At 47.5% G+C, this 27,105-nt stretch overlaps 10 protein-coding genes across 10 annotated transcripts; 5 read left to right on the top strand and 5 right to left on the bottom strand.

The window, feature by feature from the left end:
* Nucleotides 1-1,696: 1,696 nt before the first annotated feature.
* On the top strand, nucleotides 1,697-3,427 carry N7520_004880 (uncharacterized protein; the record flags this gene model as incomplete). Its single annotated transcript, XM_057138814.1, has 2 exons — nucleotides 1,697-3,075; nucleotides 3,127-3,427. The coding sequence occupies 2 exons, from the start codon at nucleotides 1,697-1,699 to the stop codon at nucleotides 3,425-3,427; spliced, it is 1,680 nt and encodes a 559-aa protein (XP_056997021.1).
* Nucleotides 3,428-4,165: 738 nt separating this feature from the next.
* On the bottom strand, nucleotides 4,166-5,878 carry N7520_004879 (sugar porter family MFS transporter; the record flags this gene model as incomplete). The annotated part of the gene is made up of 5 exons (XM_057138813.1): nucleotides 4,166-4,534; nucleotides 4,582-4,872; nucleotides 4,919-5,708; nucleotides 5,756-5,807; nucleotides 5,854-5,878. 5 exons carry the CDS (start codon nucleotides 5,876-5,878, stop codon nucleotides 4,166-4,168), a joined length of 1,527 nt encoding a protein of 508 aa, XP_056997020.1.
* Nucleotides 5,879-9,014: 3,136 nt separating this feature from the next.
* On the top strand, nucleotides 9,015-10,695 carry N7520_004878 (uncharacterized protein; the record flags this gene model as incomplete). Its single annotated transcript, XM_057138812.1, has 5 exons — nucleotides 9,015-9,343; nucleotides 9,395-9,663; nucleotides 9,714-10,146; nucleotides 10,206-10,422; nucleotides 10,474-10,695. 5 exons carry the CDS (start codon nucleotides 9,015-9,017, stop codon nucleotides 10,693-10,695), a joined length of 1,470 nt encoding a protein of 489 aa, XP_056997019.1.
* Nucleotides 10,696-10,901: 206 nt separating this feature from the next.
* On the bottom strand, nucleotides 10,902-13,091 carry N7520_004877 (uncharacterized protein; the record flags this gene model as incomplete). Its single annotated transcript, XM_057138811.1, has 3 exons — nucleotides 10,902-11,582; nucleotides 11,632-12,672; nucleotides 12,726-13,091. The coding sequence occupies 3 exons, from the start codon at nucleotides 13,089-13,091 to the stop codon at nucleotides 10,902-10,904; spliced, it is 2,088 nt and encodes a 695-aa protein (XP_056997018.1).
* Nucleotides 13,092-13,919: 828 nt separating this feature from the next.
* On the bottom strand, nucleotides 13,920-15,447 carry N7520_004876 (uncharacterized protein; the record flags this gene model as incomplete). Its single annotated transcript, XM_057138810.1, has 5 exons — nucleotides 13,920-14,264; nucleotides 14,312-14,668; nucleotides 14,714-15,115; nucleotides 15,162-15,176; nucleotides 15,229-15,447. 5 exons carry the CDS (start codon nucleotides 15,445-15,447, stop codon nucleotides 13,920-13,922), a joined length of 1,338 nt encoding a protein of 445 aa, XP_056997017.1.
* A 1,236-nt stretch (nucleotides 15,448-16,683) lies between these two features.
* Nucleotides 16,684-17,490, top strand: N7520_004875 (uncharacterized protein; the record flags this gene model as incomplete). Its single annotated transcript, XM_057138809.1, has 1 exon — nucleotides 16,684-17,490. The coding sequence occupies one exon, from the start codon at nucleotides 16,684-16,686 to the stop codon at nucleotides 17,488-17,490; it is 807 nt and encodes a 268-aa protein (XP_056997016.1).
* A 537-nt stretch (nucleotides 17,491-18,027) lies between these two features.
* N7520_004874 (phosphotransferase family protein) lies at nucleotides 18,028-19,161 on the bottom strand (the record flags this gene model as incomplete). The annotated part of the gene is made up of 2 exons (XM_057138808.1): nucleotides 18,028-18,489; nucleotides 18,538-19,161. 2 exons carry the CDS (start codon nucleotides 19,159-19,161, stop codon nucleotides 18,028-18,030), a joined length of 1,086 nt encoding a protein of 361 aa, XP_056997015.1.
* Nucleotides 19,162-20,830: 1,669 nt separating this feature from the next.
* On the top strand, nucleotides 20,831-21,765 carry N7520_004873 (glycosyl hydrolase; the record flags this gene model as incomplete). The annotated part of the gene is made up of 2 exons (XM_057138807.1): nucleotides 20,831-21,214; nucleotides 21,283-21,765. 2 exons carry the CDS (start codon nucleotides 20,831-20,833, stop codon nucleotides 21,763-21,765), a joined length of 867 nt encoding a protein of 288 aa, XP_056997014.1.
* Nucleotides 21,766-22,865: 1,100 nt separating this feature from the next.
* N7520_004872 (DUF3425 domain-containing protein) lies at nucleotides 22,866-23,759 on the top strand (the record flags this gene model as incomplete). Its single annotated transcript, XM_057138806.1, has 2 exons — nucleotides 22,866-22,986; nucleotides 23,038-23,759. The coding sequence occupies 2 exons, from the start codon at nucleotides 22,866-22,868 to the stop codon at nucleotides 23,757-23,759; spliced, it is 843 nt and encodes a 280-aa protein (XP_056997013.1).
* A 338-nt stretch (nucleotides 23,760-24,097) lies between these two features.
* Nucleotides 24,098-25,915, bottom strand: N7520_004871 (uncharacterized protein; the record flags this gene model as incomplete). The annotated part of the gene is made up of 1 exon (XM_057138805.1): nucleotides 24,098-25,915. The coding sequence occupies one exon, from the start codon at nucleotides 25,913-25,915 to the stop codon at nucleotides 24,098-24,100; it is 1,818 nt and encodes a 605-aa protein (XP_056997012.1).
* Nucleotides 25,916-27,105: the final 1,190 nt, after the last annotated feature.

Below are 27,105 nucleotides of genomic sequence, written 5' to 3'. Positions count from 1 at the left end.
TCGGTGAGCCCGACAATCTATGCATATTTATGTGGGTTTGGCTTCCAGAACATCGGTGAGCGGCACCAGTGGAACCGCTGGACTCCTTACAGACGAACCTTCGCGTGGCTCCGCTTATCGATTCGAGGGCAGTACCAACAGGCCTGTTGTACCACTCTAACGACTGATCTCACAGTCAATTGATATGTTGTTCATGAAAAGATCCACTTGATCATCTGTTTAACCATGCCGATCGGCTATTGGAGCCGCATTCTTGTCTGGAGGTCTCAGATGCATAGGGACAAATGCAGAAGCGCAGGGCACAGTGCAGGAAGGTCCGCTCGAGAAAACATGAGCCACATGGATCCTGTGAGATGAAACCAGATGGATCACAGATCGGCAATGCGGCAACAGACTACATTTACACTCTGTATAAAATACTGGGCAATCAAATTCTTTGAATTACCATAAACAATTGTTTCGCTTTCCCCGCAGACCCCACAAATATGCCTCACACCCAACCGTGGTCAGCCTAGATCTGTTCCTTGACCCACACGCCGCCAAACTCAGAATCCCTCAAATGACTCTGGTGGCGGCGGGAAGTGCCTCGTGGCGTAAATGAATCAGGAAGGATTGGGGCATAAACGTTATATTTCTATGTAGAATGTATAAAAGGCGTGCAGCTGCAGTGCCATGTGAAACAGAACCGGAACTGCCTCTTTGGGTAAGTCGGACGAGGATCCCCCAGACCCCCAGGATTCGGAAATGACGGCGACAAGATGACATGACATGGTTGCAATGTAACTAGTTTCTTTTTAGAACGATAGGCTACAGTGACTACATTCGGGTGACTACGGAGTACACCCGGTTGAAATTAATGTCATTTATCTCTTTGTTACCAGATTAGGTTAGACAAAGATTTAAACAAGCCGCCGAATCAGTGGCTTGACTTGTCTAGACGCCAAGATAGAATTACGATTTTCCCGCTGAGCACTCCGAATTCTGGTAGGGACTAGTCAAATACCGGATTGTGTGGATTGTTCAGTGTGGATGGGGACACTCAGCTGAACCTCAGTTTTCTGCCATTTTTGACCATTTTGGTTTTTCATACATCATTTCTTTTCAAAGTCGACCTTTGAACTTTTGTCTCTCACCAAAATTAGTCACAAGGGGGAAAGAGGAGATTCAGAGGGGAATTCCCCGATTCCCCCAGACCCAGTTTTTCTCCACGATGATGAAAGAAAAATAAAACGACACGCCGAGAGCCGATCGGCGGGCTGCATCCTGGTCAGTTTTAGTGAGCACAACCTAACCCAACCTGGTGAAGCCGAACACCGATATCCCCCGGATTACTTTATTCTGATTGGTTTCACGGCCTCGCGTGGCCCGAGTCCGCTTGAGATGAGTCGGCCGTTACCTACCCTCTTTCCATTGCCCTGTTCTGTGCCTTGATGACTGGGTTCAACCATGGCGCGCGCGGTCTGGGGGTGGACCCTGTTCAATTCGCTGGGCGTCACAGCTGTGGAGTTGAGGGGAACTCACGGTCCCCTATTGGCATGGCTTTTTAAATCCGCCCAGATCCCCAACCATGTTGATCGTTTTCGATCCTCAACTTTTCTTTATACCTTTGTGCTTCTGTCCTCCCTTGGCATCTCCCTAGGCTTCTTCTTCTCTCCGACTGGGTCGGTTTGTATAACTTTGGGAGCTTGACGTGGTCATGGATAACGTTCATCAATCCCCCGTGGCCCCTCGAAGGCGATTCCTGGGCCTCAATGGCACCAAACTTCAAATTGCCATCGGTCTGTTGGCTGGCATGGACTTTCTGCTGTTTGGCTACGATCAAGGTGTGACTGGTGGTCTGTTGACCCTCAAATCCTTCATCAAGTACTTCCCTTCTATCGACACTACCGGTGCCAGCGCAACAAGTTCTGCGTCCACTCGACAGGGTATCACTGTAGCTGCCTACAATCTCGGATGTTTCGCTGGATCCATTCCGACTATCTGGGTGGGTAACATGCTGGGTCGCCGCAAGGCCATCTTTCTCGGTTCCTTTATCATGGTTCTCGGTGCTATTCTGCAATGTACTTCCTACGAACTCGCTCAACTGGTGGTAGGCCGTCTGGTCACTGGCTTCGGAAACGGAATCAACACCTCAACTGTCCCGACTTGGCAATCCGAGTGCTGCAAGTCCCACCGCCGTGGTCAGATGGTCATGATTGAGGGTGCGATGATTACTTGCGGTATCACAATCAGTTACTGGGTCGATTTCGGTCTCATGTTCACCGATCCTAGTGAGGTCGCTTGGCGGTTCCCCTTGGCCTTCCAGATCTTCTTCGCAGCCGTCATTCTCGGCTTTGTCATGTTCCTGCCCGAGTCCCCTCGCTGGCTCATTCTGAAGGGTCGCGAGGACGAGGCACGTGAGGTTCTGGCTTGTTTGATGGGTGACGAGACCGACGATCTCTTCATCGACACCGAGTTTACCGCTATCAAGGCCACCGTCTTGGAAATGGCCAAGGGTTCATTCCGCGATATGTTCACCATGGGCCCAGATCGTCACTTCCACCGTACGATGCTTGCCTACGTCAACCAGATGTTCCAGCAGATTTCAGGTATCAACCTGATCACCTACTACATTCCGACCATCCTGGAAGACCAAATTGGTCTCTCTGGCACGCTTTCCCGTCTTATCTCTGCCTGCAACGGCACCGAGTACTTCGCCGCTTCGTGGGTAGCAGTGTTTACCATTGAGAAATTTGGCCGTCGCACGCTGATGATCTTCGGCGCTGTCGGCATGGCTGTCTCCATGGCAGTCCTGGCTATCTCCGAAAGCATTGCCCAAACCAGTGACGGTCAAAGAAAAACATCCGCTGGTATCGCCACGGTTGTCTTCCTCTTCGTATTCAATTCTTTCTTCGCGGTCGGCTGGCTCGGTATGACCTGGCTCTACCCAGCCGAAATTGTGCCATTGAGGATTCGTGCACCCGCCAATGCTCTATCCACCTCATCGAACTGGATCTGGAACTTCATGGTAGTCATGATTACACCCGTCGCATTTGCCAACATTGGATATAAGACCTACGTTATTTTCGCTGTCATGTAAGCTCCCTCTCCAAGTCCAAGCATTTCTATACTAACATTTCGTTTCAGCAACGCATGCATCGTTCCGGTCGTATATTTCTTCTTCCCAGAGACCACAAACAGATCCCTAGAAGAAATGGACATCCTCTTCCGTCGATCAAACAACGTCTTCGACATCGTCTCCCTTGCCCGGAGCGAACCACACATGTATGGACCCAATGGTGAACTTCTCCGTACCCTCGACGACATTGAGGACGAGGCAGTTCGTCGTGCTAGTGCTTTCAGTAACCAGGGAAAAGCCGCCGAGCGCCACCACGAGCACTTGGCTGAGATCAAGGATAGTGATGGAGGTAGCAGTTCGGAGAAATAGGTTATTGATTATACCCGATTCCAGTATGCCGCCGGCATGCCGCTTGGCTCGCTGAGATTACTTTGCGTTTTGCTGTTAATACCCATGTTATGAACTCAGTATAATGACCTTTACATTCTTCAAGCTTATCCCACAATCTGTACCCTGTCGCAAAATAACCTAGATGCCAAGACTAGTAGAGTGACGTTCCAGTTCGCCGACTCACCCGGCGTTTCAGGCTGCAAACAGCGGCTGAGCACTGAACCTGACTTCGAGGAGGCTCTTCATATGACGTGGAAAAAGATATGTTCTAGACTTAATTTGAAAACTCAAGACTTCAGTTTATAGTAGATAAATTTGACTTCAAAGGCCCATCAAAAAACTGCAGAGCTTTATTTAAGAAATACTTTTTTAGAAGCTGTATTATTCACATCAACTCTAGCCCTGGACTCTAGAAATCCAAATTAATCTAGAAAATCTATCTCTGGATTAAATTGTGGATGGGCTTAGGTGATAATTCCAATGCATTGGTCCATGTGGTTGATATCAACCCCAAAAAGACCTAGCAGAGAGTGTGTATAGAAGTAATTATTCTCTAGAAGGCTAGGGTGTCTACCCAAAGGACAAATTTCTGATTCGTCGGAGTTGTTCGAATGCACTTGGAAATTGAAAATAGCTTAAATTGATCTAGTTAAAGACTAGATCTTATTCATAAACCCATCCAATCTAGGCTCGAAATAATTCAAACAATAAATCTATCTAAACAACCTCCTGATGATCCACTTGACTATCCTTGACACCATCTACCTTCTTCCCAATCTCCTCGTCAAACTTATTGGAAATAACATTTGTCTGCCACGGCTTCACATCCGTGTCAAACACCATATCGATTTCCTCAAGAGAACGTCCCGCAGTCTCAGGGTAGAGGAAGAAGACATGGAATGTCATAACAAAGCAGAAAACTGCGAATATAATATATGTCCGCCATTGAATGTTGTGGAATGCGGGTGAAACGAAACATGCAAGAGCGAAGTTGAAGATCCAGTTTCCTGATGCTGAGAGACCGACGCCCTTTGCTCGGTATTTCAAAGGGAAGACTTCTGCGGCGTAGATCCATGCGGCTGGGGCCTATTATACTGTTAGTGCAGTTTGAAGAAGGGATTGGGGTAACGTACCCAGGTGAAACCGTAAATGGCAGTAAATATGTATGAAAAGGCAATCACGGCTTTCCCGGCGTTGCCCTTGATTTCCCATGTCAGGTTGGCGTTTCCGTTGACGCTGGACACGGCGTGACCTTGTGTAGCCATAACGGCGGCGATGATGATATGGACGGCCATGCAGGTTACTGATCCGATCAGCAGTAATTGTCTTCTGCCTACCCGATCAATGACCGGGAGCATGACACCCGTTGTGAAGACGAAAATGACATATTGAATGACGGCGGAGTAGAGTGATGAGTTTCCGGTCTGAGAGACGTTAGCGATTGTTTTCCCGGTCAGTGGTGAATCTTACCATTCCAGCCATCTCGAAGATGTAAACAACATAGTACATCGCCACATTTCCACCGAGTAATTGCTGCCAGACTTGCACACTGACACCGCACATTGTCCGCTTCCAGATTCGAGGACCGAACAGCGCCAGGAAAGAAACGTCCTTGGCTTCGTGCGCAATTCGTGCAGCTTCCTGCACCTCTTCGAATTCCACCTGCACAGCAGGATCACTCCGGTCCCCGTTTCCATGCAACAAAGCCAATGTATCAAGCGTCTCTTCCCAACGCTCCTTCCCAGCCAACCAACGCGGCGACTCAGGGAAGAAGAGCAACGCAACAAACAAGACGAGTCCAGGAACAGCCTGAATACCCCAACAAATGCGAAACGCAGAAGGTCCCGAAATCCCAACCGCACATCCATACGCGATGAGATACATGATCAACATGCCCCATTCAATAGACCATTGCTGTACACCGACAATTCGACCTCGGATCCGCGCAGGAGCAAGTTCAGACATATAAACTGGTGTTTGCGACGATGTAATACCAACGGCGAGTCCACTAACGACACGACCCGCGACGAGATGCGTAACATTTTGTGCACTGCATTGAACCATTGCGCCGACAATCCAAATCCAAGATGCGACCATTAACGAACGGCGTCGACCGAGGTAATCGCACAGCCAGCCGGCAAGTATGGAGCCTGCGAAGGAGCCCATGGACATGGAAGCTGTTATACCTCCTTGGAGGTTCGAGTCAGGATTTCCGAAATACTCTTTATAAGCATCGACGCCTATCCAGGCGCTCATTGAGCTAGGATTGTTAGTCTCTTATTCACAGTAGATTGCTCATGTACGAACCTGACATCGAAGCCGAACAGGCCTCCGCCGATTGTGCCAAATGCGGCGAGTACTGCGGTTGTTAGTATATTCCCGTGTAGTGATTGTATGAAGCATACCGTAAATATTAGAGACTCGATACATGTTTGCCGCTTGCTGGGTGATTCAGGATGTGGACATCCGATTTTATAAATCATGGCAGGGTCCATGCGTCTACGCGTTGCGGGTGGCTGTCGGGATGGCTTCAGACCCGGCGCTGCACTAAAGTAGCGCAACATGGCTTGGCTCGAAAGGGGAACTCCCTAAATCGGGTGGGATCGCCTGGGGTTAGTGTGGAGGTGGATCCCGGGGGAGGGAATTTGGGGAAAGACGATGCGTCATTGGGTGGAGAAATGGGTTGGCGAGCCAGTCGGGGCATTTTGTGAATGAGAGGGGATTTTAGGTCGGTTGGGGGGTTTAACCGATGGAGGGACCTTTGCTTTTAACCGATTTTATCCAGGAAGCTTTCCGTGTTAGTGAGGAACTCTCAGGTCGGCTTGGTTAAGGATCGGCATGCCGACGTCATGACGCCGACCAGGATATACTTGAAATGTGAATTGCGCCGTCAGTCTGGAAGCAAAAGATATGGGGAATGTATAGATCCGGAATTAGTCACAACCCCAAACCCAAGGCCATAAGAGATCCATGGAAGTAAACCTATGCTCGGTAAATTTCAAGGTTAATTTTAACGAGACCCTTAGGTTTTCAAGTCATGCAAATACTTGAGACATTCGCTAAATTAAATTGATTATTCCAAGAAACCGTTAGGATTAAAAGCTAAAACATCGACTGACATGGTATACCCCAACCTCCAGGGCTTCAAAGCTGGCATCGGATATTTTACTTCAGTATCATCCCGAAAACCAAGTCCAAGTCTTAAACACGGTATGATAGATATATCTGAGTATGATATTCTACTTTTAATACTTAAGCATGCTCTACTCAAGAGTAGTTTTACCGCCTCTCGGGCCGCTTTCCCTACCGGCGTGGCGCCACTGGCGCACATGGCTTGATGCTTGATACTTGATGGCCTTATGGTAAGTCCCCGACTGGTTTATTGATACGTCATCTAAGACTGATCATTACAAAAACTATTTCAGATTGAAACTGGTATGTGAACTCGAATATTTATGTCAAAACTATGCTGTTTGGCATAACTGTTGCCGAATCTCGGTTAATTGTAGCCGGCCTGCACCGCCGGGCTAATACTTTTTTGGTTGACCCCGCGCTATGTCCATGATTCGTGCTATGCACTTCGAACCTATACTTATAGGATTAATCCATGTTTAAATCGGGTCAGGCACCCGATTTATTTATATCGCTGTAGATAGGCTGATATGAAGGATTCATTATTGAAGACCAGGAAGTAGGCTACACCAGAATCGCGTTAGGGGATGCCACCACTAAGCCAATAGAATGGTCATGATATGGTTAAATCGCATAGGTCATTATCGATTTGGTAGCTGATCGGCTACTAGATAGTGCCATATAGTGGATAGACTCCACAGTCCATAGGCAACCAGGCTATGTTACGCCAGCAGATACCCAGCGGCTCTCCAAGGGTATCATTGACAGGTGTATGTTCCCCTTTGCATCGAAGGCAAACTTAAATTTGCTTCCGCAAGTTTCTTGTCAGACTACTGATTCAGTCGTGTTAACTCTTGCATGTTGATCCAGGTAGACTTGACCTTGGTCAGCCCGCTGCTGAAAGCTATGTTAGAAATGATGAGTGGGGTGGCAGCTAAAGTCAGAGAAATCAACAAAAGAGGCCGTCCTGCGCCGGTCCATGAGTACGTGGGTCTTTCTGGCCGCTTAGTGACTCCAAATAAAAGTTAAAATTGCCTGTATTTTAATCTATGGCCACATAAATGGCTTCACGCATCCTGTGTTTATAGGAGAGGGTAAAGTGTGCCGTCTCTTCAACAATCTGCGGGATGCGGGTTAGGATGCTATGCAGTGACTATAGGCTGTCGGCAGACACAGCATTATATAGTGCAGCATCATCAAAGAGGATCCCGTCATACTGGGCTTCGTTAATTTGCTTCGAAAAGCTTTTTTGACTTGAAACCGTGGAAAGTGCGGATGACACTTGTATAGCTGATCCCTTGCCGGTCTAAAGCATCCCGGACTCGAGCAAGGACATTCTTTTCGTTCTCTTTATTATCCTCTTTATTTCTAGATATCTGCTATAGTTGTTCCAGAGATTGGCGGCGTGGATTATCACCCTCTCTTGACCGTGGGTAAGTTTCAGGTGGTTATTAGGCATAACAGACAGAGCAGGGTTGACAGATTGACAATTAATAGCTATGTAACCTCAGTCAGTTTTTTTGAGATTAAGCGAGAATGGTTTTGATTGATTTTGAATCTGGGGCCTATGGAGTAGAAGGTCCGGGTGATAAGCCAGATCTAGGGAAGCAATATGCTGGTCTATGGTAAGAAATTCGTTCTGGAATTTCAATAATCCGGACATGGTGTAGTTGGCTATCGCATCTGACTGTAATAGAATTTCAGTTTATCAGAAAGTCCGCGGTTCGATTCCGCGTGTCCGGATAAATTTTTTTATGATATATTATTCTATGACCACTGAACATATATCAGTGGGCGCCTTGTTGAATGTGCTATATTCAATTTTATTAACTCATTTTTAAAATTGGCTCGAGCTTTATGTTTTTTCATAGGTGAACAGGGAGGCAGGCCATCGTGTTCACTTCATAGCTCCAATATCAAGCAATATTAATCTGTGCTATACTCCCTTACCAATTAAAAATACTCATTGCGATCTTCAAATTTCGATTTCATCGGCACAGTATTCTCATAATTACCTAAGAAGTAATTAACTAATTAGAGGCTTTTCGCCGCCCATGCGCAGAGCCTAGAACAATTAATGTTCCCACCACATACATATGCCGGTAACAACCTTACTTAGTGCTTGATATCCATCAAATTTGAGCAAGACCTCGAGCTGTACATCGCAAGACTTTTTGCTGCAGTCACCGCGCGCTATCATCTAATGGGGAAGAAGAAAGATTATGTACCATCCCAGCTGGCAATTATACGCGCTTCATTATTAGTGGCTAGTTCCGAGAGGGGTAGTCCGAGGCTGAACGGAAATTGCAACATACGGAACCTCAACTTGGATTATTCAATAGCTCAAGAGATCCTTTCCAACATGATGCTCGTTCATGACTTGCAGTATTTATGACTACAGGGACCAGCTTCATAAAGCTCAAGACCATACAGAATGGCGTCCGATGTAGCCTCCGAGAAGCTCTCCGGCAATCTACGCAAAACCTTTGTGGAGTCAATATTAAACGACTTGATTGAGCCAGGAATTCCACCACTGGGAATTTCCAAAACTCCATCCAATATTTCTTTCGACGAACCAGATAATAGCAGTATTGCGTATTTTGCCGTCAAAGACCAATCGCTCACCGGGCCCAATAATGCTCCATATACGACAACCTGTATTCTCGACCCACTCATTACAGTCGAGCGACATCACGGAAAATACCATATCACAGCGAGGTTCAACATCGAAACAACTATTATTGGCTATAATCTGCATAGAAGGTTCGGTCCTTGAGAGTTTCTGTCTTTCTCTAGCCAACATTTTCATCACAGGGAAGGCCATGAACTGTTTTTCCAAGATATCTGTCTCCAGTATATAAGCTCTTCTAATGATGAGGATCTTATTGCTGAACCACAGTCAGATCCATCTTCCGCATTCACTGTGACTAGATCTTCCAATACGACAGTCTCCGGCAATGTTGGCGTGTCGCAGTCCGGCGTGCCATCCGCCAATATCTCGCTGGGTATCTCGCGCTCGAGAGAATGCACAGTAGAGCGCACCGTGAATACATGGAGTGTGAGTACTCACCGCATTGTCTCAGGTTAGTTCTATTGACACTTGCAACATAAGCAAGTATGATAACCTTTGTAGAAAATGGAAAGCGGCGTCAAAAGCTCAACATCCCGCGGTATCAATGGTTTTGGGCCACAAATTACAGAGACATCTCAGCACTAACTCCCGATCTGACGCACACTGTCAAGCGACATGTTATGCTAAAGCGCATAATACCTATTCACACCTTCCCGATCAACAGGCTTGAAAGTGCGAGAGATGTTTTACGAATAACGGCATGGAAAGAAAAAATAGAACACTCAGATACACCAGAAGAACTGAAATTAGCGCAAATTTCGTTGCACAAACGACAGAATCGGGCGTGGGAGGAACTGCTAGCCGACTGGCGAAATGAACGCCGAATGTCATTGGAGTCCCTTCTTGAATTCAAGTTCTGTATCCAGGTACAGTATCAACATCAAACTTCTTCCAAAGATTTTACTCGACTGGTACCTAATGCATACGGCAATAGGTTCGACTCAGGAGACGCTATGGTCGTCTCCACCGCACGTTTTCTCTAAGCAGTAACAGAAACAAAGCAAAACTCTTAGAACCTACATACAGAGAGAAATTCCGCCTTCGACCAGCCTTCACACAAGATTTCAAACCTCATCATAACCATTTATCTGAAGAGCGTGCTCAACGACCCTACAATTTCCCGAGTGAGAGATATCTTCAAAATATTGTCCGCATTCCTTTAGCGACTACTTGTGATCTTCGTGATGTCCTTGCGAAAGTGAAGAGTAAAGTAGGTTTACAATCTTTGAAACATGGGGCGGGACATCGCTAATGGGAGTAGTACGATGGAAGATGGGATGAGCTACAAAGTAAGGAGTGGGTGGATCTTCTTCGAGAAGAGACTGGACTCGAAGTGCGAGAGGCAGATACGGTAGATTCAATGGCAGAAGAGACTGCCCAGGAAACTACACAGGAGACTGAACAGGAGATAGCAGTGGAAATGCAAGAGGATATGGAACAGGATATGGAAGAAGAGATGGAATTTATGGTAGAAGATCAATAAAACTCTAGCTAATGAGGCCTGCGATCGAGGAGGACATGAGATTGAAACATCAAATGATTTTATTTACCATACTTCTGGAAGGGCATCATGGATAGGGAAGAATTGAGTGGTCATAAATCGGTTCTATGAGATCTAGCTATCTCTAGTCTATCTGAGCCATTAAAGAAAACGAATAAGTACATCCTAAAACAACAGGGATAAAGGAATTATAGCTTGCTCTTGGCTGGCCCATTCTTGAGAATGGCATTGTTCCACGGGTACGGGTCGAACACCAGATCGTTGACTGGGTTCTCCTCACTAGCCCGGCGGAACAGATCTTCATAGACCTTGCCGTCCGAGCGACCGAGACTGCTGTCCAGCTGCCAGTCCGGAATCGCCCAGGCATCCACTAAGCGCACAGCGTGCGGGCGGATCTCATCCAGGAGATTCATCACGGCCTTGGTGCGAGTCAGGGTAATCTGGCGCACGGTAACGGCGCCTGATGAGAAGAATTCGGCGGCCTCGCGCTCGAGGGTGTGGAGGGCGAAGAGGCGGAAGAGAGCATGCATGAGAGTCTTGGTTTCCTGGTCCAAGGCCGAGGACAGCTCGGGAGATGTGACAGCATCGTGGAAGTTCTTCACAACAAGGTACTGGGAATGAGCGGTCGAGAGACGCCAGAAGTCGACCAAGAGGCTGTTCCATGAACGCTTCTCGGCATCACGGTGCTTCAGAGCCTCGAAGGTCAGGTGGGCTGTACGCCAGGCGAAAGCAGCCACGATGTCGGCGTCTTCCTCGAGCACGTCGAAGGAGGCACCCTTATCGCGACGGTTTAGGTAGTTTCGCAGAATGCGGGCAGTGTCGTTATCGGCAGCCTTGCCAGATAGAACGGCACGAGCAGATTTAAGCAGCTGGAAAAATGTTAGCCTTAGTGTATGTGTGTTGAAAGAATAAACTTACGTAGCGAGCGACCTGTTGGGTCAACATGTAGTTGTCACCTTCCCAGGTGAGAGTGGGAAGGTAGTCAGAGTACCATGGTCCAATACCGCTGTAGCTGCTGTAGCCGTGACCACCGCATGCGCGACGGCACACCTCGAGGCCCTCACCAGCAGTGGTACTGGCAAGAGCCTTCAGACCGCAAGAGGTAGCGTGCAGATCTGCCAGCAGGTCCGCACCAGCCCGAAGCTCCTCGGGACCAGCACCACGAGAGTCCTGACCTGGCGAGGCGGCCGCCTTCATCCGGCTCTGGTTCTCCTGGTAAAGGCGCATCATACCACGACCGGTAAAGTGCAGGGCATACATAGATGCCAATAGTGGCAACAGGCGGACCTGCACCATCTTGTAGTTGAGGACCTGGTTCTCACCAGCGTGGGGTTCCGCATCACGGTCCTGGAATTGTCTCCGGACGGCGGCGTAACGAGTGGCAATAGTAACACCACGGGCTAAAACACCACCGGCCTGAAGGACGATGTTGGAGCGCACCCAGGTGAGGGTTCCGTAGACAAGAGTTGGTAGAGCGGGACGGGCATATTTGTTGGTCGCCTTATCGATGCTGGAGAAGCGGGCAAGCATGTTGATGTGGGGGATCTTGACGTTGTTGAACAGCAGGAAACCGTTGTCCATGGTGTTGTAGCCGAACTTGGGACCGATATCACCGACGTACACATTCTCCATGGGTTGGTGGGTCTCGAGGTCACGGACTTGCACCACGAACGGGTGAGGACCGTAGTTCTTTCCAGCAATGAACAGCTGTGCCATGACTACAGCATGGTTGGCAGTGCGGCCCAAGGAGCCGATCCACCACTTGGAGGCAGTCAGGGTTGGAGAGTTAATGGTGAAGGTCTTATCGTCGGGGTTCCAGGTGGCGGTGGTCTCAAGACCACGGACGTTGGACCCGTGGCCTAGCTCAGTCTGAGCGTAGCAACCAATAATCTCGTATTTTTCGGCACGCTCAAGGAAAATCTTGTGTTGTTCGGGGGTTCCTTGCTCGCGGAGGGTCACCTAGACGAGTCGCAGGTTAGCTAACTTCTTTGCCTGCGGGGATTGGTACATACCAGAAACATGGTCGCATGCAGACCGTATGGTGTGGGCTCACCAATGAGGTCATTCGCGGTGTGAAGCTCCTCCGTGGTCCATCTCTCCTGCTCAGCCAGCTGTTGCAGGCGTTTGGCCTTGGCCAACGACCGCTGCAGACGCTCGACGCGACCAAGAGTGTGGTTCTGGGACTTGTCAAAGACCTTTTCCGGCTGAACCAGAGCCAAAATCTTCTTTTGCCTCTCCAAGGCCTCCTTGGTGTGAAGCAACTCGGACAACTTCTCGACGTTGACGTTGGATTGGGCCCGCTCTTGAGCAAGAAGTTCGGAACCTTGCGGGCCTGCCGGCTTCAGGGCCTTGACCCAGTCAGGTGGTGGGGACGGCATAGTGAGGAATATGGGGAATACTTGGGGAAAGAGGGATTGGATTGAAGAAAAGAACGTGGGGGAGGAGGTTATAACTACGGGGCCCCGGGAATAGCAGACAAAAGAGCGACGTTGACCGAGGGTCCAGGGGGTCCCAATGCGGTAACTGCCTCGGCTCAAATTTGGCCAATCAGTGGCTTGGCCGAAGATGACCGATTCGCCGACACTACATTATGCGGAGTTGTGTCCTATAGACTATATTGATGGCTGGGATCGAAATATACCTACATGGACTATATCTTGAAGTTTTCAATGCCTGTTTTGTATCTTCATCGCATTGTTCAGGTGTTTTGCGGGGGAAGCCGAGTGGGTGTCGGCTGGGTCCATCCCCGGGTCAGTTTACTTGGCTCCACCCAAGTCGGTTGTTAGCGCAGAGGGGCTCGTCACCCGATCATACGGCGATAGCCGCGTCATAATATAGAAGAATAGAAAAATGTACAATTGCCTCGGTTTGGGTATCTGTCACTCTTTCCATCCAGTCTAGCTGACCAGCTGCCCAGTTGGCTGCCAGTGCTATGGGCATCGGGCTACTTGAAATACCGGGCCGGTACCGTGTTTGCTGAACACAATCTTTAGCAAGCAAAACTCCGCAGAATGTAGAATTCGAAACAACCATCATATTCCGTAGTTTGCATTATTTTGCCCCTAACTTTTATTCATGCAAAAAAATCCTTGAACGACTTGGCACCACGCGGCTCGGGGATAAATCGATCGGATCAGATAAGAGATCCCGATTTTCACATGTTCACATGTCAAATTATTTCCTTGTGAAAGACACGCGCCTTCACATCATTGTACATTCTGCTTAGAAACCCGTGGAAGTCCCAACCAGGCCAGGAAAATTGCCGCTGACAGACCGATAATAAACGGCTGGAGGACACTGACACCCTTGGCTTGGGCCAGAGCTCCAACCGCAAAAGGGAGAATGGCAGCTCCAGATCCACCAAACGCCGCTGCGAACCCGATGGAACTGACATGCAAGTGCTGTGGAAGGAGCTTGGTCATCATGATAATTGCGCCAGGGAATAGTGGACCAAGAAAGAAGCCTTGCAACGAAACCGCCACTGCAGATGCATAGAATTGAGGTACAAGCCAGAGAACCAGACCAAACGCGATCGAAGACAGAATATATCCCTAAGGCCTGTCAGATGTATAATACTTGACTAGGGCGTTGATCTTACCGCAATCGCCACCTTCTCGCCGAGTCTTGGAGTCACAAATCCCAAGATGATTCGACCCACGGTGATTCCCAGCCAAAACCCAGTCGCCGTCATACCACTAGCAAAGGCGCCACCATGTCGGACGCGGATCATAAATGTGACAATCCAGCCACCTAATGCAACTTCCAAGCCGACGTAGCCGAGCAAGAACAAAGAACACAGCCAAGTCACTCGCGCAGAGGGCTTTCGGAAAAGCGCACTCCTCAATCCACCCTTATTATTATCAAGTGCATTTCCATTCGAAGCACGGAATTTTGCCCCCGTGGAATTCCAGAAGCAAATTCCACAAGCCACAACTTCGATTACTGCACACGCAACCTGAATTGTCAGTATTGAGTCCTAACACCAAGAACTCTCACTCACCATAATGTAATAGAAGTAGTACCATGACAGATGAGCCTTTGTAATCATTGATGTCGCTGCAAGAGGACTCAGAACAGCACCTGCACCATATATCCCGTGGAGGATGCCTAGCAGTTCGTTCGCATTGGCCATATTTCCAATCCAAGCATTCCACGCCGCATCTTGAATACCATTTCCAAACCCAGCGAAGACAAATGAGATAACTAGAACAGGGTAGGGCGGGTGCACGCAGTTGATAATATACGCCAAGAGGTGACATCCTGGTCCAATCAATGCCGGGCCACGGCGACCGAGGGAAGTATGGATACGCTGATTAAGAAAGGCGGCGAGGGTATAACCTACCAGAGGCGATAGGAAAACGAGCGACACGACCGTGTAGCTGAGTTTATAATATGACTCAAGCTGTGGATGGTCAGAAAGAGCATGAGTCATTAGAATGTAGTCTTACATATGGAATCAAGGCCTAATGAAATTTGGTTAGATGATCTCGCAATACTTCGTTTGTCAAGACTTACACCGTATGCGGCATCGTTGGCTCCCATCACGAGAAAACTCCAGAATGTGGAAAAGGATCGATAGATATTTATGCGCGGAGAGTTCCATTTCTCCAAAACTGGAAACGCCCCTACTTGATCATTCGAGGGATCTGTAACATCTGTAAGATGCTGAGGCAGGGCCTCGAGGGTAATTAGATCTGCTTGTGATTGTTCCTGCACCACACAGGTAGACGACATGATGAATATAGATTGTTGAAAAACACTTGATCATTCCGACACAAGATATGAGCCTTGGAAGGCCTCGATTTATGTAAGATCCAGACTTTCAACCGTGGAACACGTGCCGCCTGTGCGGAGGTGCTTGGCGTGGGGTTCAGTTGGGGTCAATGCCCGGTAGAACTTCGGGATGTAACTCTTAAACTTTTCTAATTCATATATGTCTTCAAACATTTGAATGCTGAACAGGCTACAAGTAAGGACTGTCATTTGCAAATCGTGTATACTTGCACATATATAGATAAGCCATTGATCTTACCACAAATAACCGAGATATCCATGCGCATGAATCCACGAACAAAGTCATAATTGTAAGCCAGAGGTGTAAATGAAAACCATGCGTATGCTGTACTCATGGCTCGTTGGTTTCCTCATGCTAGTTATGTTCATAAGCATGTCTGACCATCAGCCAAGCCCTTTGCACGACCCTAAACAACATGAATGTGATTCCCCTTCAAATGCTCTTTACTTCGTAATTTTAATGAAATGGTAATACTTGTGTTAATCACCGCTTCTAATGTGATTGACGCTCGTACGTGTCTTAATCAACGGATCAATGCACGATCGATCACATCCGAACCATTAATTGTCGACACGTGTATCTGTGCTGGCGCCTAAGAGTCTGATCACTTGTAAGGCAGCTTCAACGCCTTTCTAACAAATTCATTTGAATTTCTACGTGGGAATTAACACCCATCCTTTTCTATCGCATATCCTAGTGTTATATAAGCTACCGTGCTGTAAATGTAAAGCTTGGGAGATTGTTCAAATCCATGTTTGAGAAGGGGTTTTTTTTGCTTTTTTTTACTTTTTTCAAAAGATCGATGCAGATGAGCCAGCGACTTGTCTCTTTAGCCAATCAATGCAAAACACATCGCAGGGTGAAGGTGGCCATAACGCTCGTGGTTTAGAATAAGAGCAGACATAAAAGCCATCCTACAAAATTCTATCATTTCACTAGCACGATAATCGGCATCTTTCGATCTGCTACTCTGGCAGTCATAAATCCATATGGAGGGTTCTTTTGAGAGGTGGGTGATCTATTGCAAGCTTAAACGATCTTAGTCTAATACTCTTAGATGTCTTTCTTCCCCCTTGTTCACATTTGTTGTTGGTGACAACAAGAAGGAGGTGACCGTGCATTCATTTGCTTTTGCAGGACTGTCACAGCCCTTAAATGCTCTCATGAACGGCGAAATGATCGAGGCAAAAACCAGACACGTTGACTGGTCAGATATCGATGAAGGCACATTTACTCGGTTATGTGAATTTGCATATCTCCGGAACTACACACCCCCGACGTTTCGCTTGATTGATGGCAAGTCTCCTTCTAAAAAAGCGACGAAGAAACGGAAAAAGAAGGGCCAGAATTCCAAGTGGAACGGCTCTTGGGAAGAACTTGCACCCGAGCCCGATCCCGAGCCTGAACCCGAGCCTCAACCCGCTCCAGAGTTTCCAGAGTTTGAGCCGGAGGTGCTTCCTTCCGAAGCCGTCTGCGATGATCTAGAAATTCCCTATAAAGAGAGAAGCGTGGGGACTGGGCAATTACGCGATACATTTGAACGAAGCTTAGTGGTCCCAAGTTCACAAACTACCGAGTTGAACTATACCTTCACGCCACCCCAAAATACCGGGCCTTGGGAAGACTTTACCCCTGTTTTTCTGGAACAAGCTCGACTATACGTGCTAGCCGACAAGTATGGCATAGACTCATTGTGCAAACTGGTAATTTCTAAAATGTATCGAACACTACAAAGCTTCAAACTTTATGATACGGGATTGAGTGGTATCATTGAACTTGTTCGATTTGTCTACATGAACACACCACCAAATTACGGTGGAAAGATTGATGCCATGAGGAATTTCGTAACACGTTACGTTGTTTCTGTTCTTGGTCAAATTGGTGAGAATGAGTCTTTCCAAGAGATTTTAGAAGAAGGCGGCCCTTTCGTCAGTGATTTCTGGCACATCATTTGGGGTAACAAGGAAAATTCTAGTGCATGAAATGGATGGCTGTTTTGACTTCTTGCTAGCCTAGCACGGTAATATCAAACTCAGTTCGATTCCTATAGATAAATGGAGCGCATTTCTCTCAATAAGACCATGGCATCTCGCCCACTGGTTGTGGCGGAATTCAAGTCGACTGATGTCCCTACTTCGTCATGACAGTTAGCGGGGGAGATCCCCCATATGAAATTTTATCTCTGTAATCAGGCCTTGCGCAAGAGTACACAGACACAAAGAAATTGAATGAGAAGCTTGAACATATGATTGATGAGTAAAGAGAAAGTTTCCAAGACAGCGAGGTGGGCAAGTTGATTCCATTTTCTCGCATGGTGATAATTAACAGGCACTTCCAAATCCCTTTTCTGTAACTCAGCGTGACCATCGCCTATCATCCAGGCTCCGAATGATTTCCACCCCTGCATCGACGTCGGCAATCCACGCAAGCACATTCCGGCCAAGAATTTCAGAATCACAATAATGAACTGCAAAATGAAAATCTCGTTGAAGTTGACTCTTGTCGTAGACTTTTGTCCATTATGGCTCCAGTTTTCTCATCTCATCAAGGAAAATATCGCGAAGGAGGGTTGCCTCGTGGTACCAAAGATCCTCCCAGTACATTTCGCAAACCTCCCCTTCATCTTCAATGAAGTAACTCCCAATATCGGGCTTGAGGGGCAGGGGTTGCTCTTTCAAGAAATTCGGGAAGTCACAGGCCTTCCACAGAGGAAGTGCTGAAACGAAGTCCCAATCTAGCACACCAGCAATTCTCCCATTGTCATTGACGAGGAAATTGACCACAGAAAGGTCGTCGTGGAAGATCATTGAAGGCTCCGGGTGCTCACATGTATCCGGGAAGACGGAGGGAAGAATCAATCTGAGTTTCTCGATCATTTCCAACGTTTTACTTGCTTCTTCGGCTCCATCGTCTTCATTCTTGTCACGTTTTTCATCCTTGTTATCGTGATTTTCTTTGTGCTCGTCGTTGTCTTGATCGCCCTGGGGTAGTAACTTTGAACGTCATTCACTTTCAAAAAGCGATAGCACGGAGGCGAGCCAGTCCTTGCTTGAGGCAAATTGACCTCGATTGATAACACGACGGACATTCTCACCCCAGAAGAAACGCATGGCAACAATTCGACCGACATCCGGGATAGCTAACACGTCATGGATATTTCCAATTCCTCGCAGTTGGTTTCGATAAAGGTCAACAGAGTATGCTGCGAGCTCTTTGACAATACTTTCTTTTGTTGCAAAAGAAAGGGTTCTGAAGATGTCGCCGAACTGCTTTCCAGGAATTTTGTTCATGAGAATCCATTCAAATCCGATCGGATTACCCCAGGAAGATTCATAAGTGATGACCTTAGGAACTGGAATGGTTGTGGTGCGTTGTATCCAGTCCAAGGTTGCCACTTCACTTATCGTTCTATGAACTGGGTCAACGGGCAATGCGATTCGCATGATGAGCATTTCATCGTCAGATTTTACCTCATAGATTTTGTTGAAGCTACCCTGGGTGAGGAATGTCACTTCAATCGTGCTTGAAGGCCGAAGGTACTGTACTGTTTGCTTGATAGCCTCAATGTCGGGCTCAAGGGACCATCGAGGTTGAAGACCGAAAAGTTCGTCAACCCAGGTAAGGCCGCGGAACGGCGATTCAAGAGATTCCATTTCTGGCAATGTAGGGGCGGGCGGCGAGGAAGTCATGGTAGGTTTCGTCGCAAATCCTGCTCACAGCCACAAGAGAATATGCTCCAAAGGTATTTGGTAAGGACTGGCGAACTTGGTTTGGAAAAGGATGAAGTGGATGTGAAAGGAGGAAACCACATTTTCAGATCAAAGGGGAAGTTTCCACTTCACTGTCTCATCCCAGATGCACATGTGAGTCATGCTACCAGCGTCCACCGCGAAAGTACCACAAGGCATATATTGTGAATTAAATGGGCGAACCCTGCTAAGCCGATCAAATGTCCTAAATATCCGGACACCACTACTTGCCTTCCAGCCAATCAGAATATATAGAAATCACTGAAGGTCCCATTACCTTTTCTTTAGTCAAGAGAACTGTAGATGAAAACAACTCATCAATTCGGAATATCTCCCCGGGAGAAGAATATCCAGTTATGTTGAGCGTAAATTCGCTGTTGAATGCTGAGTACTTAATGATCACTGATTTGGCGGAAGAGGTGTGTGGTTTTGCACGTTTAAGCTCTAGTAGTTATCTTTGAAGCAGAATTTTCTCGAAAATCGGCATTTCACCAGAGAATATGAAGATTGGGTTGAATTAGGTCGGAACAAGTGGAATGCACTTGAACGATTCATGGAAACTGACCAATTTACTCATTGCCAACCTTCACTATTACTTCAACCTTGAGTTTCTTGTCTTCGTCTTTCTATTCCCAGGAACTTCCAGCAGCTGGCAATCCTACCCCCCTACCTCGCCTTCCATCTTTCACTAACTTGCCGACTTGAATATTTCTTCAAGCACACGCCAAGCCTCAAGTTATCGGAGTCTGAATTTACTAGTTACACTACGTCACGTCCTCTCCAGATCCATCAGTCAGCCTGACACTCAGGCAAAATGGCTGACGAGGAGTACCAGTACGTGACCTCCCTTCAAACACTAAGCGTGGACTGACAATAATTTTAGGTGTCCTTACCTTGTCGGCAATACCATCAAACTCAACACCAAAACACTTGAGAATGTTGAAACAGTCGACACAACGATCAGCAAGCTCTTCGAATTCACCTGGTCATGTGTGATGCTTGTTTGGATAGCCTGCCTTGATTTGCATTCCAAGGGTGAAATGGTAGTGAAGCTTTTTGACCGGCGGTTTGCGGAAGCGATCAGAGAGCATTTCGGAAGCAATCTATGGGATCAGGCATTGGAAATGCTACTATCATGATCTTGTGCTTGATGGAGGGACATCAAACTTGTATACAACATCATAGGGAACCGTATTGCTTGCTGGAATTCGGATTGCGGCGTTATCATTGAGTTTGTCATCTTGAGGCGGCTGATAGTGGTCACAGAAAGCACAATCCATTTAGGCTAAACACTGCACTTGTCAGTCTCAGTCTCAATCTTCTACTGACCATCTCCTGTCGCAACGGCGCCTCCAAGTCGTCGAATTAGAGCCAGATAAGGACATTGACAAGCTATATTGTGCATTCGGATATTCAGCGATGGAAAACTAGAACAGTTGTGTACACAATTTGGTTCGCGGGGAAAGGGTCTACGGTACAGATTTCTCCACCAATCAAGTCCGCTGCCCCATTACCCTGAATCCCGCACCTTTAAAACCGTTGAGCATCTGCTGATTGTTTACAGGAGCCCACAATGAGCTTCACAAATCCCATCATACCGGGGTTTAACCCCGACCCTTCAATTGTCCGAGTAGGACAGGACTTTTTTCTGGCTACCTCCACTTTTGAATATTTCCCAGGCATCCCAATATACCACAGCCGCGATTTGATTCAATGGAAATTAATCGGTCATGCACTGACAAAGCCCAGTCAGCTCCAGATCAATACCCCGGAGCCGGGAGGCGGCGTCTGGGCTGCCACTTTGCGTTACCACAACGGGGTGTTTTATGTGACCACCGCGAGTTTTTCTCGTTATCGGCCACAGGAAGATGATAGAGTCTGGCCACAAGGCTTCTATGTTCGAACATCGAACATTTGGGATGAAAGCACTTGGTCAGACCCTGTTTACTTTGACCAAGTTGGTTTCGATCAAGATGCTAGTAAAACGCTGGAAGAACATGAAGTTCATGGCTAACATTCTCACAGCTTTTCTGGGACCATGATGGAACGGTTTATCTGTCGTCTACTTATCGGAAAATTGAACGAACCCCGAATGCTAACATCAAGGATTTTGCTGTACACATTTGCACAGTTGATTTGGACACTGGTCATTCTACATCTGAGCCCAAATTGATTCGCGAGTCAGCTTCAGGAGTGGCAGAGGGCTCCCACATTTACAAACGCGGTCGATACTACTATCTTTTCACGGCAGAAGGGGGCACCGAGAGCGGGCATTGCGAATGGGTCAGCCGAAGTTCCCATGGGCCATCTGGACCTTGGGAGCTCGGGCCCAACAACCCGCTATGGCGAAATGGAGTGGAAGATGAGGTGCAGAACACCGGTCATGCTGATCTGGTTGAAGATGCCCAGGGTCAGTGGTGGGCTGTACTTCTCGGTGTTCGACCTGTGAAGCGCGGGGAGAAGTGGGAAGAGTCTGTTTTAGGTAATTTCAAATATGATCTTCTCTAGATCTTCGTTAACCCTCACAGGTCGTGAGACGTTTCTTGTTTCGCTTGACTGGGAGAATGACTGGCCATTGATTCATGGGGGAAAAATCTCTCTCGAAATGACAGGGCCTGGACTATATCATCAAACAATTCCGGTCTCCTGGAGGGACGATTTTTCGACCCCTCAAATACAGATGGGATGGTATAGGAAGAGTAAGATCTCCGGGACTTAACTTGGCCTTGGCTAACCTCTGAAGATACACCGCTGACAACTGACTACTCTCTTACTGAACGCCCTAATTACCTGCGGCTCTATGGAGGACCGTACAGTCTGTCTGTTCCCGCTTGCCCAACGCTATTTCTGCGTAAGCAAATCCATCGCTTTTGTACCTGGGAAACAAAGCTTTCCTTCCAGCCAGATTCAGACCACACCGAGGCAGGAACAGTCCTGTGGTGGAACTACTTCACATATAGCAGCCTGGGTATTCGGAAGCGGGGTGCAAGTCGAGTTCTTCGTTTTCAATCTGGCAGCTCTGTTGAGGAGAATACTATATCCTCAGGCGAAGTCGTGCTTGTGATTGAATGTGGAGACCAATATCGTTTTGGATATCGCGAGTCTACCAGCCCTAAAATTACTTGGATAGCTGTAGTCGACAACCTCAGTGCATCTCAAGCACCACCCGTGGGAGCACCGTTTACAGGTATGATGCACCACTTCTAGCGATGAATTACTATTGACACACAACAGGAATGATGTTTGGACTGTACGCATTTGGAGAGCGACAACGATGCATGACTCCTGCGGACTTTTCATATGCCGAATTTCGATAGAAGCGGTTGCATAGCGCAATTATGCTGTGAATTAACTTGATCGTGGCACCTCTAGACCGCTGCAGAGCACCCTTGATCGGTGTGTATTGTAACAAACATATCATGACAATACCTGTAATCTTCGTATCTCCGAACCCTTGTCTCCGCATGGGTCTTCAATAGCAGATATGATTGGTCACCGCCGTTCGATCGAGATCATCAGTCTCATAAAGCAGGTCGCCTCCCACATCTTTTCCTCTTCAGAATGCGCTGACACGACACTAACACTACAACCCGCCCAGATCTAATACAATGACTGAATCCCCACAAATAACCGCCCCAATCACTGAGCCCGAGACAGACGATTGGGCCGGCCTCACAGACCGAGCCGAGCGACGAAGACGCCAAAATCGAATTAATCAGCGGGCCCGCCGTACGTCCAGGCTCCAGCACAACCATTGCACATCAAGCTAACCCAGCACAGGAAGACGTCAGCGCCAGGTGAAGGATGTCCATCCAAAGAGTCTCGTGACTTCTTACCCAACACCCCCATCATCAGCAATCGTAGACTTACCAAGTCCTCATCCCATCCGAAGATGCGTACCGGCCGAAGTACGCGATCTATTCCTGAACCAATTCGCACAAGCCGCTTTCCAGAGCTACATTCTCGGTTCTCCGACAGCGGATCATCTCCTCACCTTAACGAAAGTCAATGTCTTCCGAGCATTCGGGCACAATATGCGCTTAATCGGCTCGGACCTGGATGAGATGGGCGATGATGACGCAATCTCAATATTTAACACCGGCCTACCTTCACCCGGATCACAGGGATCGTCGCCTATTCACAGTGAAAATGAGTTGCCGGTTAGTCTGCGACCGACAAAACTACAACGGACAGTACCTCATCACCCCTGGTTGGATTTCTTCCCTATCCCCAAGATGCGGGATAACCTGATTCAAGCGGGGCAAGAGTGGGATGATGAAGAGCTTTGTATTGATATTATGGGATTCTGGAGTAATGGTGCTTCTGAAGAGGCGGGGCTTTTGGTCTGGGGTGATCCTTGGGATGTGCAAAACTGGGAGATAACTGAGGCATTCTTGAAGAAATGGCAATGGGTGGTGAGGGGTTGTCCTGAGTTGATGAATTCTACGAATGCATGGCGGGCGAAACGGGGGGAAAAGTTGATTTTTAGATATATCTACTAGAATTTAAATATACGGTGAACATTTCATACACGCAGAATTGCGATTCCATGTCTGGAAAGTATATGGAAAGTACGATGGCGCTAATCTTATGCAGGCTGCTGACCATGGCGCAGGCTTTAACGGAGTTTATGGAAATCTGAACCAATTATGTAAGATGGATGAGATCCACTTTGGATTCACAATCTCGATATGATTCGATGTATGTGTATTGTATTGTTCAATACCGTATCAGGTAATGTTCATCATGCTAAGAACTCATTATGACATTATTCATGACAGCAATCATCTATCGTCTAACCATCCCTCTATCCCATGTACCCCCAAATTAAGAATCAAATCTAAGTAACATGCTCTTTCTCTTCTTCCTTGGGAATTCTTACCCAGATCAGCGTAATAAGAGCAGCAACAACCTCAGCTGCCAAAGCAAACCACCAAATCGCTCGCAGTCCCTCTAAACCGATGCTACCAGATGCATCCTGCTGCACCTTGTTCCCAATAGCATCCCCAACAGCTGTCATGACAGCCGTACTCAAATTCTGCATCGTGACCAGCAAACTCCCAGCACTCCCTTGATAGGATCTCTGAACATTACTCGTGATATAGATAGACGCCGCCGCAAACGACAGATCAGGCCCAAACGTGACGAGAGCAATTCCCGGAAACGAAAGTGGCCAGTAACTCGTTCCAGCAGTTTGGGGAAGAAAGAAAGCCGGTCCAAGCCCAAAGGCGAGCATAGCCACGAAATAGATATAGTGACCCGGAATGACATGCAGAGTCTTGCTCACCAGCCACGTAGCGAGTACTCCGAAAATGGCATTCGGAAGGAGGTACAGCGCACAGGTAAGGGGATTATGCTGCTGGATCCGAAGCCAGAATTGGATGGCGTAGAATTGCCAGCAGCCAGAGAAAGCTCCATACCCCAGGAAATAGGCGATCATCAGCGGAGTGAAACCTTTCGTCTCCCAAAGTCGATTAGGAATTAAAGGGCGCTCAACCCAGCGTTCGACGAAGAAGAAGCTGATTAATAATAAGATGCCCACGATTACCAATGCATATGTGTATGGGGACCACTCCACAACAGCACCTTGTGTAAGTCCAAAGAGGAGACAAACACAACCCGTAACAGCAAATCCGGCGCCAAGAAAATCAAACTGACGAATCGAAGGCGCTTCCGTGCCGACAATATCAGCCATAGGACGCAAAGGCGGGATGACCATATAAGCAGCCACCAGACACATCCCCGAGATGATGGCATTTGATCCGAAAATCCAATACAGGCATGATTTGAACGCTCCGCCTTGAATACCCCCTAGCCAGAACCCAAAAGGCGAGGTGGCGGACATTGCGGAGAATACTTTATTCTTCCGTAAGCCGGGTTTATAGATTCGACCAAGGATGCTCATTGAGCCTGAGACTAGGACTCCGATTGCGAGGCCTTGCATCGCTCGAACGATGTAGAAGAGAATCACCTTCTCGGGAGTGACGGACCAGACGCCAACGATATTCCAGATTGTTAACCAGGCGAACGCTCCAACCATGATCATTCGCGGTGGTGTGAGGTCACTCAATGAGCCGGCTATCACAACCGAAAGACTGAGTGGAAGTGTATAGGCACCTAGGAGCCATGGAAGCTCACTATTGGTGATGCCTAATGCCCGCCGAAGCTCGATTTGGTTCACGGTGATATCACCAAGTAGGAAAGCGAAGAACATCAGTCCGGCAGAGCAGACGAACACGAAAACAAGCTCGGAAGTAAGACTGCCTAGTTCGGGGGGAACGCCCTGATACTTCGCCAGGGGAGATTCGACCTCTTCGAGATCAGGCATGTGCTTTGAGCGACGGGACTGTACGGCAGCAAGGTCAAGATTCCCTTGGTCCTCTGGCATGTTTGACATTGTTCGTGAGAGATTCTCAAGTGCCTCGCCCATATGCGAGTTCCCACGGGGTCGGGTAGAGACGGCGTGTAGCTCGACGACATCGACGCCGACATCTTTAGAATTATCACAGGGATTTTCTTCAGAATTCCTTCTGGTAGAATCCATTGATGATAGTGAGAATGTCGAATTGGCTCTTGTGTTTGCAGCTGTTGATCCCAGGTCGTCGTATTGAGTGTAGACGCCCGTTTTGGGGTCTCCACCCGCATCCACCGGTGTCATTGCGAAACAGTTGAATTGGCGTATTTAGGAGAAGTTCGTAAATTCTGGTTCTGAATCTGAAAACCTTTAAAAATTGGAAAAGAAAAGAAAAGAAAAGCCGTGAAATGTAGAAGGCGAAAAGCAACTGCCATTGTGTGGATAAAGTGGATAAAGTGGGTCGAACCAACACTAAAAGATTTTTAATCGGAAATCAGAATCCGTAGGTGCCCAAGTAGGTACTCTGGTAGATACCTTAAGTATATTAAAGACAAAGATCAGAATCCATCACGGTGTATAATATTGATTTAGTCTAACAAGTCAGTATGTATGCCTAATTAGCCGTTCACGCTCATATCTGATTAACCAGAGGCCTCTATTAAGCAACTAGTCTACTACTATCGGACTCTAGCATTTGGACGGGGTCACCTCATCATTGAGGGGTGACTTTTTCTTTTACTATATTCCTTGTTTTTTTTATAGCTAACCCACCTGGGCATCATCCAACAGGCATGTTTCATCCAACAATCTATCTACACATTCCAAGACCATCTTTGGTTATTATTTTTCGTTTTCCAATCAACTCTAATACTTCAAACATCTCGTTTATTAACTATCTCCTCTTTTTACTCCTCGTTAAACTTCCGAGATAACGAGAACCAGGTCAACTTGGCGCTCTCATCACTAACTGAGGCTGCTACTAGAGTTTTAACCAGCCTTGTACTTATCAACGTCCTCAACCACGTTATGGACAGCTATTGTGATGCTTGGTTCTACTCACTCGGCTACTTACTAACCCCTAGTACTTTCTAACGTCTAGCTTTATCATCTTGGGGATATATGTGATCCTGTACACTCACCAATTCTCCACAATTCTGCACAACTTCTTAGAGTGTGAGGTCAAGTGACTCTCCAGCACTTGCACGTCTAGCTACATCTCTCTCCCCTCTTCGGCTCTTCTTCTCTTCTCCATCTTCTCTTCTCCTGGACGATAGCATGATCCAGCTGTCGACACAATCATCACGAACCACATTCAATCATGGATACGAACGCGCTGAGCGAAATCCTTGCCCTGACGAATTCAGCTCAGGCGGAACTGACTGCCCTTGGAAAGTTTTTTTTCTTTTTTTGGCGAAGGAACTTCACCTACCCACGTTGCCTTTAGTGCTCTCGGTACCGTTGCTGGCCTAGCCTTTATCGCCCTTGGCTATACA

Source organism: Penicillium odoratum (genome assembly GCF_028828045.1).
Source record: "Penicillium odoratum strain IBT 22623 chromosome Unknown utg000004l_segment0_segment0, whole genome shotgun sequence".
Classification (NCBI taxonomy): Eukaryota; Fungi; Ascomycota; class Eurotiomycetes; order Eurotiales; family Aspergillaceae; genus Penicillium; species Penicillium odoratum.
This window is presented reverse-complemented; position numbering and strand designations above follow the sequence as displayed.